Source organism: Neomonachus schauinslandi, chromosome 5 (assembly GCF_002201575.2).
Source record: "Neomonachus schauinslandi chromosome 5, ASM220157v2, whole genome shotgun sequence".
Taxonomy (NCBI): domain Eukaryota; kingdom Metazoa; phylum Chordata; class Mammalia; order Carnivora; family Phocidae; genus Neomonachus; species Neomonachus schauinslandi.
This window is the reverse complement of record NC_058407.1, coordinates 77055004-77070661: the sequence shown is the minus strand read 5'-3', so window position 1 is coordinate 77070661 and position 15658 is coordinate 77055004. Positions and strand designations below refer to the sequence as shown.

Sequence of the window (15658 nt, the reverse complement as noted above, 5' to 3'; positions counted from 1 at the left end):
GTGTAAAAATGCGTTTTTAATTACCCTCATCAATACTTGGCAAAACGAAATCAATCTTTTGAATTGTCAAACTAATGGCAATGAAGGTCATCTCTTTGTTACTTTGATTTGCATTCCCCTGATTGCTGGAGGGGCTGGGCTTTCATTTGTTCATTGGACATTCAAGGTTTCTCCTCTGTGAGTTGTCTGCCTCTGCTTCTCACCTATTTTTCTATTGGGTTGACCTTATTAACTTACAGAAACTCATATTTGTGTGAATAAATATATATTTAATGTATTTTCTCCAAGTCAATTTCTTATCTCATAGCTTTGATTATGAAGCTTTTTCTAATACAAGGGAACTACCTACAATGTAGGTTTTCTTAAGAGATGGAGTTTAGAGTCTGACCTACACATATGAATCATGGCTTTACCAAGTCAAGGGCTATATGAGCCCTAAATTACTGTCTCTAATACCTAACTGCCTCACCTGTAAAAAGGGGCAGTAATCATACCTATTTTATAAGGCTTTATGTAAGACAGCATAGAATATAATAATCACTGTCATTACTGAAGAAGTTTTAGATTTTTATGTGAAAAAAATGAATCACTCTTTTCCTTTATGGGTTTTACATTTTATGTGTTAAGAACAACTTCTGTATCTGAAAGTAATAAATGTATTCTAAGAAAAAATACTATTATGCTGATATATTCCTGTATGTAGGATATCATTCTACAATGATTATTTTTTAAAAATTAAAATAAATTTCTTGAAATCACATCAATGACATCAGAGTTGTAGGAGGGATAAAGATTGTCGTCCATTTGGGCTGCTATAACAATCTCATAGACTGGGTTGGTTATAAACAACGGAAGTTGATTTCTGAGACTGGGCAGTCTAAGACCACGGTGCTGGTAGATTCAGCATCTGCTGAGGGCCTGCTTTCTGGCTCCTAGACAGCCATCTCTCTGTGTCCTCACATGTGGAAAGGCCAGGAGAGATTTCTGGGGTCTCTTTTATAAAGGGCACTAATCACCTCCCAAAGTCTTCTCCAAATACTATCACATTGGTGAGAATAGGTTTAAATCTATGAATTTGGAAAGGATAAATATTCAGTCGATAGCAAAAATGTAAGATGATAATAGCCAAACGGAACCCTTTTATGATGCTTGTATCAGGGAATAACGAGTCTACCTTCTGCCTAAGAATTTCCCATGATACAATGAGGGCAGTCCCTCTTAAGTCATTAGGTATATGGGCGTTAGGATTTGACCAGAAATAAGACCAAATTCCCAAAATAGCATCACAAGTCATTACTGGGTCAACTGCAGTAATCACTACTGCTAAAACTGGCCTGAGATAAATGTTCTACAGGCCAAATGTTCTATAGGCCAAAGTGATTTGTAGCCAGATCTAGGTTGATGCATTCGCTGTGTGACCTTGAACCTGTTAATCCTTCTGTAAGATGAAGATAAAGAATATAGGTCTTTACTACCTGTGAGGATCAAATAAGAGCAACTATGAAAGTTTTCCATAAATTGCTTTAAAGTTGGAAAGTTCACACAGTGGAGATGGTCCACGTCCTGATCCCAGGATGGGAATATGCCAGCCATGGGAAGTAACAGGACACAGAGTGGTGAGATTACAAAAGCAGAGGCTTTTTCAGGTTGGTCAAAACTGGGTTGGAATTTTCCTTTTGATGCTTATATTATCATGGACACTTAATCTATCTTAAGCTCACTTTGCCTGTTCATAAAATGTAGATACATACCTACCTAACAGATGCTATGAGAACTAGCTGAGATAATTTTTTAAAGTATCAGCATGGTGCCAGAAACTGGGTTATCACCTAGTAAGTTCTTTTCTGGTATCAGGCTGGGTTTTTAAAATGTTTGCTACTCTTAAGGTAGTAAAGAGGAAGAGGAGGAGTTTGGTGGTTTTAAAATGATTAATAGAACAAACTCCTTTAGATTCATCCCCTTCCTTCATTCAACAGAGTTAATGTGGAAAGAGAAAAAAGAATACGTGTTTTAATGAGGAAATGGGGGAAAGAGAAGAGTGAAATTTTTTATATTTTCTCGAAAGTAATTTGTCACACATCCTATAGAGTAACAGGGAAATCAGCCATCAGTGGTGTGCTGATATTTGTTCCTACCTGATCTTTACCCCAGGATGACAAAGGTCATGAATCGGCTTTTAAAAACCGTTTCCATGCTGGAGTATTTTGTCAACCGGAGTTGGGAATGGAGCACGTACAATACGGAAATGCTGATGTCTGAGCTGAGTCCTGAAGATCAGAGAGTAAGTAGAGCGCTGACAACCAACAGGAAAATCTGCTCATTTGGAATTTAGAATTATTTGACCTGGAAAGCTGATGAATAAAGGAAGTTTTAGTTATATACACAATCTTTTTTGGGGGGGGGGCCCTAAGAAAATCTGTCCATGCTATTGACACAATTGCAGGACATAAGTTAATGTAAGAGACCTGAGTTCTTGACTTTGATTAGATCCTCACTGCTATCCTGCAGTCACATTTCACATACTTTGCTTCAATCCCTGTTTGCCCTTGGTGGCTGTTTTCAACAAACCTCTATATTTTCCCTAACCCCACAACATAGGACTTCAATGAAAAAATCATTAATTTTACCACTCATAAACACTTCCACTCTTCTTGTTAAATCAAAATCATTCTGCATCTCCAAAGCTAACCCCTCCTCACATGTGCATCCCACCAAGACCTCCCTCCCACCCTCTAGCACACTGACAGCACAGACAGCCTCCCTCTCCCTCTAATGACCTGTCTTCAACAATTCAGACTTTTCTCAAGACAGGCCTTCACTTTTAATTGCTGAGCATCAATGCCATTTATTTCTTTACATTAGCTTCTGGGCAATTGCAGACATTAGGTCCTGAAATCTTTGCATATTCTGAAATTCACAAATATAGAAATCTTTCATACTGGGCGCCTGGGTGGCTCAGATGGTTAAGCATCTGCCTTCGGCTCAGGTCATGATCCCAGGGTCCTGGGATCGAGTCCCGCATCAGGCTCCCTGCTCGGAAGGGGGCCAGCTTCTTCCTCTCCCTGTGCTGTTCCCCCTGCTTGTGCTCTTTCACTCTGTCAAATAAATAAAATCTTAAAAAAAAAAAAAAAGAAAGAAATCTTTCATACCTTGTACATGTTCCTAGCTTTTTTCTTCTTGAGGAGTCAGGTGTTCCCCGAGCATATCCTTAGTTTTCAACTAAACTTCAAAGTTTTCACTCTCTTGATTGACATTATCTACTATTTTTTATTTTAAAGAATAAAGCATTTCTTGATTTATCTAGTACTTGGCAGCATATAGAAGAGACCAAGTCAAACTGAGAAGGAAACGTTAGAAGGCCATAGTTTGCCTCACTTGCCAGTTAAGGGATTTACTCCTACACTCCAGCCTCACAGAGCAGGATTCAAATCCAAAAACTATAAAGCCCTAAAATTACTTAGGGTCATGGGACCTAAGGGTCACTTGCAAAGTCAAACACCGTTAAGTGTTGTATTAAATATATTAAATACACCAAGTGAGATTTAGAGATTTAGAAATAATTGCTGAGCATCTCTAAACCTGACATGAAATAGAGCTATTTTCAGAAATGTTTACATACCTTGTATAGCCAAAATTATTCTAAGCACTTGTTTAAAATGTGTAATGATCAAACTAGCTTATTAAAAATAAAAGCTCTAGCTATTGTAAATTATTTTTAAAATTAGCTTCAAATCTCATGTACGCTTATTTTTATTGCATTCTCTCCAAGGAATTTATCCATCTAAATAATTCAAAAGGTAATAGCTTAGTTTTGTTTTTTGACATTTTACTATTTTAACCTAAAATAACCAAAAATTTTGTGAAAAAAAAAATTAAATCTGCTATGGATTTAACATACGCTTTCAAAATATCTTAGCAAAGGTAATAGTCCTGAATAATTTGGTATAATTGCCAAACTCTGGCTTAGAATTGAGTTTGATTCGCCCTATGTAATGAGGATTCCAAACTAGGGCCTCACTGAAATCTAACTTAGAAATGTGAAATAGTATAAAAATAAAAGCCTCTTACATAGATGAATAAGTAATATTTAGTACTACTATAGAAAACAAACATATCCAAAGTGATTAATTACTTTTGGAAAGCATTTCAGCTGTTGGACAAGTCTATGAAGCTCTCTGGAACTCAATCTCATCTGCTTTGTTAACACTCCACATAATTTCACAAAGATTTAACTTGCAATAAACACATATAATAAAAGAACAAGAGAAATAAAATGTCAAACTAGGGAAAATGTTAAAATGTGAAGTCAAAGATAAGAAAAATAAAATGTCCATACATGTGTAGTCTACGAGATCCTATCTAGTCACTGCAGTTAAGCAGGAAATTTGTTTTTGAGCTTTCTGGTGGCAAAGTGAAAGGGAAAATATAGTTTCATGGCATTCTATGTCCAAGAGGAGGAAATGCACTAGTGTTCCAAGAGAAGCACTAACTCTTACCACTTAACTCTAAATGTTTTTGAAGGGCATCAAAACAGCACACATGGTAGATAACATCTCTAAAGCAAATACAGAATATAAATTCTGTTAAACTTTTCCTTAAGGCTTTGCTTATCCAGTTTACCTTAATCTGCACAATGAAGTAGTAAAGGATGGTAGGCCAAGGAAACACCACCAAAATTTAAGAATGGAAAAGAAGCACAATTTGTTTTGGTCCCTAACCAAAGTTATTCCATCACTTTTAAAAATAATTAATCCCCATTTGCTTGAAATGAAAGTAGCTTTTACCAGACTAATGCCAGTTCCTTTAAGTTTCCCCGCACAAGACTTCCCAAAAGTCAAATATTTGTGCTTGATCTATGTTTAAATATTTCTGTGTACATGGCAACCCATATTGTCAATGCCTTTGAAGTAACAGCTCAAATAATCTCCTTTGGAGGGGTCCAAACCAAGTCTCTCAAACCAAATGTCACTCATTTATGTAAAAGAAACTTCATCAAAAGGACAAGGTGACTGTCTCCAGCAATGAAAATCTGGCAATCCATAATCTCTTCTTGCCTTTCAGGTATTCAACTTTGATGTGCGCCAGTTGAACTGGTTGGAATACATTGAAAATTATGTTTTAGGAGTTAAGAAGTACTTATTGAAAGAGGATATGGCTGGGATCCCAGAAGCAAAACAACATTTGAAAAGGTAAGAATAATCAGTCAGTTAATATTTATTAAGCACTTATCACATGTATCTGATTTTATACCAGACATGAAATTTGAGTGGGTGAAGGGAGGAATTAACATTTTTCGAGCATTTACTACCTTACAGGTCCTTCCTTGTATACTCTCTTCTTGTAATACACTGTTTCACCTAGATTTCACCACACCCCTAGGAGGGAGGTATTATTTTGTTATCCCATTTTTTCTTTTTTTTAATCCAAAAACTATTTAGACTCAAAGAAGGTAAGTAACTTGTCCATGGTAAGACGTGGGAAGTAGAGGCACCAGATTTGAACCCAAGTTTCTCTGTTTCTTCTATCACATCTTGTCATAATGTGATATAAAGAATACCTAACAAGCAGGAAACCTGACTGTGCTCTTTAACATGGGCAAATCAACCATTCTTCAAGTCTTTAAACTGCCTTAAATTTCTTTCAGTCATTATTCCATATGGGACAAAGAACCAGAACAGTCTGATATAATTCTGTTAGAAGCAAAGGGTTTTTAATGCACAGATTATAAGCTTGGAAAAGTAAATTGCAAACAGAGAGGAACATTGAATAGCAGACTGAGAACTTTAGAACTTACCTTCTACTGAGCAAGAACCAGTGAAGATTTGTGGTATGGTAATATGATCAAAGTATGTTTAAGAAAGATTGTTAGTCATGTTTGTAAGATAGGTTAAAGTAGGGAGAGGTATGGGAAAGAGATACTAGTCAGGGGAATACTATGGAAATCTGATTATTCAGAAGGCATGTTGTGGAAATAAGAACTGTAAAAATCAAAAGGTCATAAGGTCATGCCACATACCTGTGAGCACCTAACAATTTGCTGGTCACAACCAGGAAACAACACACTTAGGCTTCAGATAACACAGTTGGGTCTTTGGTGCTGTTTTAACTTTGATTCTATATGTCTGTTCCCCAGGCTCCGAAATATTCACTACCTCTTTAATACTGCCCTCCTCCTCATCGCCTGGCGCCTTCTCATTGCAAGATCTCAGATGGCTCGGAATGTCTGGTTCTTCATTGTGAGCTTCTGTTATAAATTCCTCTCCTACTTTAGGGCATCCAGCACGCTTAAGGTCTAAGAACACTGGGCAAGCTCCTTTTATCTGGAACCTTTTGGATACCTCTAAAACAGCAAACTGTGGTTCTCAAGATTAGGAAGTAACAAAGAATATGCCCAAGCTCATTACCTGTCAAATGTGTTGTCATGTCTTCATGTTTCTTACCTATATATTTTTATTTCAGTGAGAGAAGGAAAGTCATATCCTAGCCTATAATCATACATATCTTAGGAAAAATTATTTCCAGATTGCTTCCTAACACTCCATTCTGTGCCCTTGAATATAAAACACCAAAGTACATTTATCTGTCCATATTTAGGTTTTTTTCTCTTGAGAGGACTAATTTTGACTCCATGAACATGGAAGAACACATGATAGAAGCTGAAATATGCTAAAAGGCAGTTCTAACCTTGGAATCATTCTGAGGTACCCAGTATAAAGGTTTAAAATCAAGATGAAGTTGAGGAAGAATGATCTTCTCATCCTCAGAAATACTGTAAAAGAAATAATTCTCTACTGAAATCTCAGCTTCCTTTTTGTGTTATACCATGAAGACTTGATTGAAGGCTGCGGGAATTGGAAAAGTGGGTTCACATTTAGCACTTCCCTCAACTACACCCACTTCTGAAATCTAAAAAAAAAAAATGAGATATAAATAATTATGTACAGAATGAGGGCTCAAACGTACATAGTTGCATTGGGACTGTTTATGCTTATAAGTAAAATTAGTTCTCATAATTTGAAACTGACAACTATTATTTCTAAATCTTTTGAATCACCCATTTTCCTGATAACCTTCTCCCAAGAGTTTCCTTTTTATTCACTGAAGTCACCAAACCCCTTCTATTTAAGCTTATTTTGCTCAGGCCTCAGGGTGAGAGTGACTAATGGGAGGAAGGTACTAGGCTAGAATCTTAAAAAAAAAAAAACAGTCCCCTGATCTTTGCCAGTGAGGAAAGCAAAATTTTAAATATAAATGTAAATATTTAGTCTTTTTCTGCAATGTGGTGAAGATTACCCTTCTGTGATCACCAGGACTTGCTAGTATCTTGATCATTCCACTTGCACAATGTTAACTGTACAATGTACAGCTGAAAAGGATAGACTTCACTAAATGACTGTCAGTTTAGAGAACAGGTGTTGTTTATTTAAAAATATTTTATGTATAATACCAATGAATTAATGGGTAAAAACTATTTATTCTCAAATCCCTATATTAATAATATAACTGTTATCCTGACTTTCCTCGCATTTGAGAGATCAGTGTACGTTGGATTGCAGCATTTCATGTTAAAAACATGATTATTCAAATATAGTATTTGGGACCTAAGTAACTAAAAATAATCACACCTACTAGAAAATTACACAAGCATAAACTGGTAAGGAAGGCAGTTATAAGTATGCTCACTTTCTGGAATAATTAGTAATACTCAGAAAGCTGCGCATGTAGTTGCAGTGCACAAGGCTTGAGGGCAGCTTCTCGTCCGGTATTACTTGAGATTTTTCTGAACACCATAAAGGGCATCTGGGGGGAGCTCTTCTGGGCAGTATCTTTTCCAATCTCATCTAAGGTCTGGGAACTTCTTTCCAGGGCAGAAAAACCAGCTCTGAAGCAAAGCACTTGGTGATCTTTAGTTTGAGATGTCTATATGATACTTCTGAGTTACACGGATTAAGATACAAACTACAGATATGATAAAAATGAAGTCAAGTTATAATTCAATGAGACTGGATAAAACATAATTATTCTAAAAATTTACTATCTTTTGATTATTCACCAATTCCATAAATTCCACTGATCAAGTATTCATTTTGACTTTTGATTAAATGAAAGTTTGAATTAAAAAAAATGTTTTCCTCTTCTAGTGTTGTATCTTTAACTGCTAACTACTACAGATCTCCTCCCTCCCCAGAGGAAAAAAGATAGAATTTTCCAAAGAAACTACCAGATGAGTATAAATTTTAACACATAGATACATAATGCTTAAATGTTTTCTGATACCATTAATAGGGTTACATTTAAAGCATGTTTTATCTGTGGTATTAAAGAAATGACACAAAGTTCTGTGATGATTAAGCAATAAAAATAGGTATCGTTATGAAAGAAAAATCCCTAATTATTTTATATCAAGACCACTTAATTGAATGCCTAATACATACAATTACAATGTAATGAGAAGAAACTTCTGTTTTGGGGGAAAAGAGGACGGACGGTAAGTACAAAGAAAAGGTATCTATGTTTAAAAAGAAGTTTTGGTAATCCCTATATTCTTTACCCACAACATACCTGATACAGTAATATTTCAGTTAAAAACAGTCACCACCTAAAGCAATTAATACTAGAAAAAGTTGAGGCAGATGTGCATACAACTCAGAAAAAACATTTCTTAGATAACTAATTTTATACTAACCCAACACCATCACCTCCAGTTAACATCTCATTCAAACAGCTGATTTAGAATCTCAGGGTAGATAAACTGATCTGAGAAGGGACTAATACCCAAATAGTGTGTTATCTTACAATGGACATAACAAAGTAGGTCAGCCTGAAGTTTCCAAACATCGGTAATTTTCAAAGTTCACAGGCATCATGTGTGAATTTCCACAGGGTTCTTTTTCTAGAACTGCAAATTTAATAATTATATTCTGGGAACATGAACAACTGTCTGTAGTAAAAAGTAATGGTTGTCCCATATGCCCACAGAGAGGTATGGAAAAATGCTCACTGCTTAGATTACTTTGTAAATATATATTTTTTTAATTTAACGAAATAAAACTAGTTGGTTTTTAAGATGTAATTGGCTTGAGAGACAGCAGTGACCTGAAGTGGAGATAGTTATGGCAAAGGACGCTTAATCGAGTTTTAACAGCTAGAAACCCCTATTCTGGTACACAGATAAAAAACGTTGGTGTGTCCCTACTTTATTTGATATACGGATTCCAACCTGGAACTATAAATAGGTGGGGAGATGTGAGGTTGGGCAACTTGTATCAATCCTACTTTAAAGAAATTAAAGGTAAGTCTAATACAAGAAATCACCAAGTTGATTTGCGTAACTGCTTGAAAACAGGAAAGATTCTAAAGTTTTATAGTAGTATCAGTTGCTGCTGAAATTCTGCTTTAGTATGTAGCTTTTATCAATGTATACTTTCCCCCATATCTGCTTAGTTTTACCTTAAAAATATTACACAAAATAGTATAAATGAGTTATGATATTTGGAAGAGTTGTTAATCTAATTCCGTCTGATAAACATCCAATACAATTAGGAGTTGCTAAGATAAAACTATTTTAAATGTTTCACTGATTATAATCTTATATTCAACTCTGTTGACAGTTTTATAGACTTGAGTCAACTGCTCAATTTGCATCACTCATTCACTTTTTAATATGAAAATACAAAAGAAATTCAATCTCATACAGTAATTTACCTCCATCTGGAGCAAAAGCAAATGTAACAGAGTGATATTTAAAGACTGATATAGTTTTCCTATGAGGAAAAAGAAGCTTAAATAATGAGGAACTGAGGCTTTTTGGGGGTACATGATTGTAAAAGGACAAAGAAATTTATATTTGTCATTTATTTAGAGTCCAAATGTTCAGGATTGAGACTCTAAATGAGTCTTGTGTATGCTCTTCTCTCTTAAAACAAAAAAACACAAGAAAACCAAAAAATACAAAGCAGTTTGTTTCCTACTGTTAAGACAATGCAAGGTGATTTTATCACTAAAAATATTTCAAAAGTAGGGGAAAACTACAATAAGGAAATACTTGGATATTGGCATCATACCATAATGTAGTGAACACATGGTGATCTAGTTAGGATAGTGCTGACAAAGGGTGACACACTTTGGCTTCCAGAAGGCTTGCAACAGAGCTCCAAACAGAATGGGAGGGACTTAATTACTAGGTTAAAGGGCATGATGAAATTTTAAAAGTCCTCTGGCTCAGGTTTAAATAATTTTCAACAAAAATATGCATCTTGAACTCAAGTTCAAGATTCAAAGTTTTAAATTTTGAAGCAGATAAGTTGCATATTTATATGCAAAATTTATTTACTTTCTGGTACTTGAATTACTAACTCAGGACATAAAAAGACAGGATGCATAAAATATCCCTATGTATCACATCAAAAAATTAGACCTTAAGTCATTCCTTTATGAATTCCAAAGTTAAGCTTGTATTAAAGATTGCAAACTTTGCTTGCATTAGTTAATTTTTCTATGAAAATTCAGTGCTATCATAAAACATGTGAGAAAAATGTGGTATTAATCATCTAAATTGAGAATTAGAAGTAATTTTGTAATTCCAATACTGGGTTAAGCTTTTCCCAAGAGGTAGTTTGTACTGTACAAATACCGCAGCAGAGAATTATTCACCTAAATATTTCACATCTCTTTTTAGAGGCCAAAGTATACAAAACACAGTTTTTAAAAAACCTATTTCATATAAGTGGAAATCTCAACTTTTAAAATATTTAGGCTGGAATATATAAATATTATGAATACTCTAATAAAATGAAAAAGGAGGACTGAGTAATAAAGTTGGGTACCTTACTGAGGGTGGTCCCTTAGGCACAAGCCAAAGCTCCATAATAAGTAGGTCAGAACAGTGTTCTCGGCAATGGAAAAGAAACACTTGGTGAGGTCAGAAACTCCTAACAAATCCCAGTATGCCGGCATACTTCATCATTCACCATCCAAAAGGCTGGTCAGAATCTTACTACTTTGACCTGACTTTGACTATCTGAGGAGTGTCAGGTAGAAACCTTTCTCAACTATTAAAGTGTAAATCAATGGCAAAGCAAGATTTTGCTTTAAAGAAATTCCTTTTATAGTCAGCTTTAATGGGACAGATTAATTACATTAAAATTTTAATAAGGTATTTGGAAAACATGGGAACAATTAAAAATCATATGTAAGCACCAAAATAATTTTAAAATCCTTTTTAAAGACACTTAACTGCTAAAATCCTAAAAGAAAATAATTTTAAATCAATATTGTTTACCTCCCTTTAAAAAAAAAACAAACCAACCAACCCTGAAGCTTGAATGAACTTTCTGGCAAGCAGATTCACAGAACCAAGATTCAGTCTAAAATAGCTAAGATTCTAAGTAAAATTCCTTCTGAGAGACATTCTATTAGTTCCTAGTCTAACTACATTGGAAATAGTATCTGAAAAAAACAAATCAATAACAGAGAAGGCTCATTCATTATTTGGAATTTTCTGGAATAAAAAATCTTTCAGTGCATGTTATGTCACCTGTGTTAATCAGTCAACTTAATGGCTCTTAATGGTAAAGTGTCTATTTTAAACAATAATGCTTTTGTTATTTCCTGCAGAGTGCCATTCAACATAAGCTTTACTTCAAAGCAGTTCCATCGGTATTTCTCCTTCTCTCCCTAGACATTATCTGTACCAACTATTTTCAAGAAAACATTTTTTTATCTTTAAAAAAAATCCATTTGTAAAACTATAATCTGTGACATCCTATGTCCAAAAACCACCATTTTAAATCTAGTCTTTTAGTCTTGTCCTTGCTACTTACCTGGAATTTTATTTCCCCATTTCTCTGAAGGACTTAAACTGTTGTGGACTGGTAGTTGATTCTTCTATCACTAAGTATTACAAAAGGAAAACTGATGTTGGCACACATATTCCAAATACAGCTTTTAATGGCACCTGAGCGAAATCTCCCTCTATTTTTAGTCTTTCATAGTCTGGAAATTTAAAAGCAATCCTTAAATAATAAGAAAGCTAGAACGACACAATCTAATAACAAAAAATGTCACATTCAGGACACTCTGAATGCAGACACTCATAATCCAGTTTTACAGCTTACCGGACATTGTTTAATGATCATCTCTCAGATCTGACATGATCTTGCCTTATTTAAGTATTTGCCTTATGTTTCTACTTTATTGAAAGTTACCCTGTTACCCCTCACCCAAACACATATAAAATATTCTACTTTTCCTTTTAATACTTTACAAGCTGATAATTTTCATCACCAGTAGTGAACCTTTTTATTACTCACCTCCCGCTCCCAAAGTATCCCAATAATATAAGGATCAGATTAGAAAATTTAGCATCTTTTTAAAAAATGTGCTTTCTTCTCCCTATATAAGTGCCCACTATACAATTTGTGAATGATATCTGTTACATATTATAGCACCTACGTACCTGCCCCTGTAAGAATTCACCTTAGTCTTTCACGACCCTGCCTTGAACAGTCAGAAAAAGCCAATAGCCAGAGTTTAAAGAAAAGCAGTTACCTTCCTCAGACCAAATTATTGGATAAATGGCCTTGTCATTATGGCTTAACACTGATATGGCTATAACATAGGGACCCATCCCTGTTTTCCTTTAATAACAGTGTGACCTGACCACAACTTTTTAAAGTCTAGACTAGTTTTCCATATGTTTTACATATTTTATTCTGACATATCTTTTAAAAACAGAAGGACGCAAACATTTGCACTTATCAATCCCTTTTTCTTTAGATGTGGTTTGACTTCTTTCCTTCAGGCTCTTTGTCACCAAAAAGCAAGCTCTGATTTCGATACTGCCCATTTGCTATGAAAATATCAGAAGGGGTCATCTTCAAAGCAACACTCCAGCTGGGCTTATTCACTGATTAGCTGCATAATTTCTTCTAGGACACGTGTAACAGACACAACATATATAGGATTTCGATTTGGGTTTTTCTTTTCTTTTTTTTTTTTTCCTAGGTATGATTCCCACTTCTCATTCATATTTTCTTTTCTTTGAATATATTGCACAATATTTTATTATTAAAAAAGATTTTATGTCTCAGGCAAAAAGTTTTTCTCCTTCACTCAGGAGGTGCTAATGTGTATTATTCTCTAAAAGAGGTAAGTGGTTGTCTGTGTGGCCATCCTCAAAGGGGACCTACGGAGAAGAGAAGACCAAAGCATTAGTTAGTAAGGAAAACATTCCTTACATATTCCCTCTAAACACAACGCTTTATTTTGGGCAATTTCTTTCTGAGCACCAAAAGCTATTGTTTAGATTTAACAATGGTACTATGAGTTAGAGGTCAACACCATTTATATTGTAGCACTTACAGAACTGACAGGTTTGTAGGATCCAAGTCTGAAACGACAGTAAATTATTTCAACTATAAATTTCCCAATTCCATGTAACATGCCTGTAATAAAAAATAAGTTGTTTTTAATAAAATGATGCTTTTAGTGAAATTATTTCCTAAATTGTTACATAAGAATAAAAAACTCCACTAATTATAATGGAATAGATCAAGAAAGGAAACAAAGCAGTTTGCTTGATTCATTTCCACGGTTAAAAATAACCAGACAGTTGAATTTTAAAACAAATGGATTTCTTTTCAAAATCACAAGGCCACATAATTCATGACCTTGACAAAGCAATCTTTTCAAGGATACTTTATACATCTCACACTCATACCACTTTGAAAAATAAATAATAGTACCCCAAATTTAAACAAATTTAAATAAAGTAGTGACAAAGTCTTTCATAGGAAAACCTATTCATTGATTTAAAATATATAATTCAAAGCATACAAACCTATACAGCTCCATGTAATATTGAATAGGGGTTGGGGATAGAGAAGGAACAGTTTCCTTTCTTTATCTATTGTACTTAATGCTCAGATTTTCATGATTACGATTCCGTATATTATCTTTGAGATAATCTCATAAGCTCAGGACAAAAAAAGCCCCAAATCATAAAAGCAGCATTGATTGAAAATTCTGGTTGCACATATTACATGGTTCAAAGTACAAGACGTGATTTTACATACTGTACAGTTAAAAATACCTTAAATGAAAAAGAAAATTTACATTCAAGTGTCTACTATTTCTAGGCATTTTCTCATCTGATCCTATAACACACTTATAAGTTAGATATTATTATTCCCATTTTTATAGATGAGAAAACAATTTCAGAAAAGGTACATGTCCTATATTACAAGGCTACCACCATGTAAATGGCAGAACTTGGATTCATTCGAGGATCTCTCTAGCTCACTAAGTAATCCCCCTTAAATCACTGAATGCAGTAAACTTAACTATGTTTAATGCTTAATCAATATAATTTTGGAGGTTTGGAATTAAATCTTACAGAAAAAAATTTTTTAAATATCAAAACATGGGAATGTATATATTTCTTGCTTCTTCTAAGTAAAAGCACCTTAATTTCAGTATAACACTTCTAAAAATTAGACGAAAAAGGAATGAATCTTAACCTGTTGTTGAAAAGATTCCTCCAACAATACCACAGAGTCTTACAAAAAACTGCCAGAAAGGCATATGCTCCTCAGTAACTGTTACCATAAGAGAACTGAGATCATATTTCATAAATATCCCAGAGACTCCATGGCTGCCTGCAGCATGGTTAATGACACGTTCCTAAAAGAAAGGGGAGAGACAGGAGAAGGAGAAAAATGGGATTCACATCATCTGGTTACTTGCACAGTCCATATGAAGCCCTACAGCCCAACTGTACGAGAAGGATATCCAATCTCTTTATGAATTGTCCTAGTAGACTAAGCTCTTCAGAGACCATCAAGTTATTCGGTATTCTTTGTGTGATTAGCTTCTAAGGAAATCAAAAGAGCAGAGTCACTTTCCTATTTTCTCACAAAAAGGTCACTTTACATACAAGTGTTCTACTGAGCTCAAGAGCTTAATAACTATATGGCATCTTCACTGACCAAATCCATAAAAGCCAGGTTCATATTTTGACATACTTTTTGTAACAATTCTTTGCTAAGAATTTACAAAATAATTATATTTCTTGTCATTTAAATTATCAGATTTAGAAACAATTTCACTTTCTGTTGTCATTTTATTTAAACTGTATGAAATACAAGAAGAAAAGAGAATGCCCTCATTTGAAAGATCAAAATTTAAGCTACTGGTTTAGTTTTTAAAAGAAGTTTTCTCTTGAAAGGAATGCAACTAAAATCATAAACCTACCATAGTGTGTTCACTGAGCAAGAAAATGCTCTATTTCATTCCATCCTGTTTACACTTCAAAAATCAAGTCTGCAAACCTTGGAACTCTTCTGGATATTAATATTTGAATATTCACCATTCTTAAACAATAATAAGAAAACATGACCCCAGAATATATGAGAAGTCTGTTAAATTGTCCAATTCCAAAACTCTGCTCCTCATAATATTTACTTATAAGGCCCCTCCACCCTGAGACTGCAGAACGTTTGTCCTCTTAGATGAATAAAAAGCACCAACTCAGTAGGAAGGCACGCCCTCTAAGTCTGCTATCTGAGCCACAAGAACCATGCATGCCCCAGGGTAGGTACACTAATTAAAAACTAATACAGAAATCAGAGAGTCCACTGGCAGATAAGAACTAATTATA

General features: G+C 34.6%; 2 protein-coding genes across 3 annotated transcripts in view; one reads left to right on the top strand and one right to left on the bottom strand.

The window, feature by feature from the left end:
• Nucleotides 1-8373, top strand: part of FAR2 (fatty acyl-CoA reductase 2) — a 93685-nt gene extending 85312 nt beyond the window's left edge. For both annotated transcript variants that reach the window (XM_021690763.2, XM_021690762.2), the window contains 3 exons: nucleotides 2152-2281; nucleotides 5062-5189; nucleotides 6134-8373. In XM_021690763.2, coding sequence (XP_021546438.1) covers nucleotides 2152-2281; nucleotides 5062-5189; nucleotides 6134-6296 — 421 coding nt within the window. In that variant the 3' untranslated portion in view covers nucleotides 6297-8373. The remainder of the gene's footprint in view (nucleotides 1-2151; nucleotides 2282-5061; nucleotides 5190-6133) is intronic.
• Nucleotides 8374-11241: 2868 nt separating this feature from the next.
• The window catches only part of ERGIC2 (ERGIC and golgi 2), a 28811-nt gene continuing 24394 nt past the window's right edge, over nucleotides 11242-15658 (bottom strand). Inside the window, 3 exon segments of the mRNA XM_021690764.2 lie at nucleotides 11242-13186; nucleotides 13363-13445; nucleotides 14520-14682. Coding sequence (XP_021546439.1) covers nucleotides 13124-13186; nucleotides 13363-13445; nucleotides 14520-14682 — 309 coding nt within the window. The 3' untranslated portion in view covers nucleotides 11242-13123.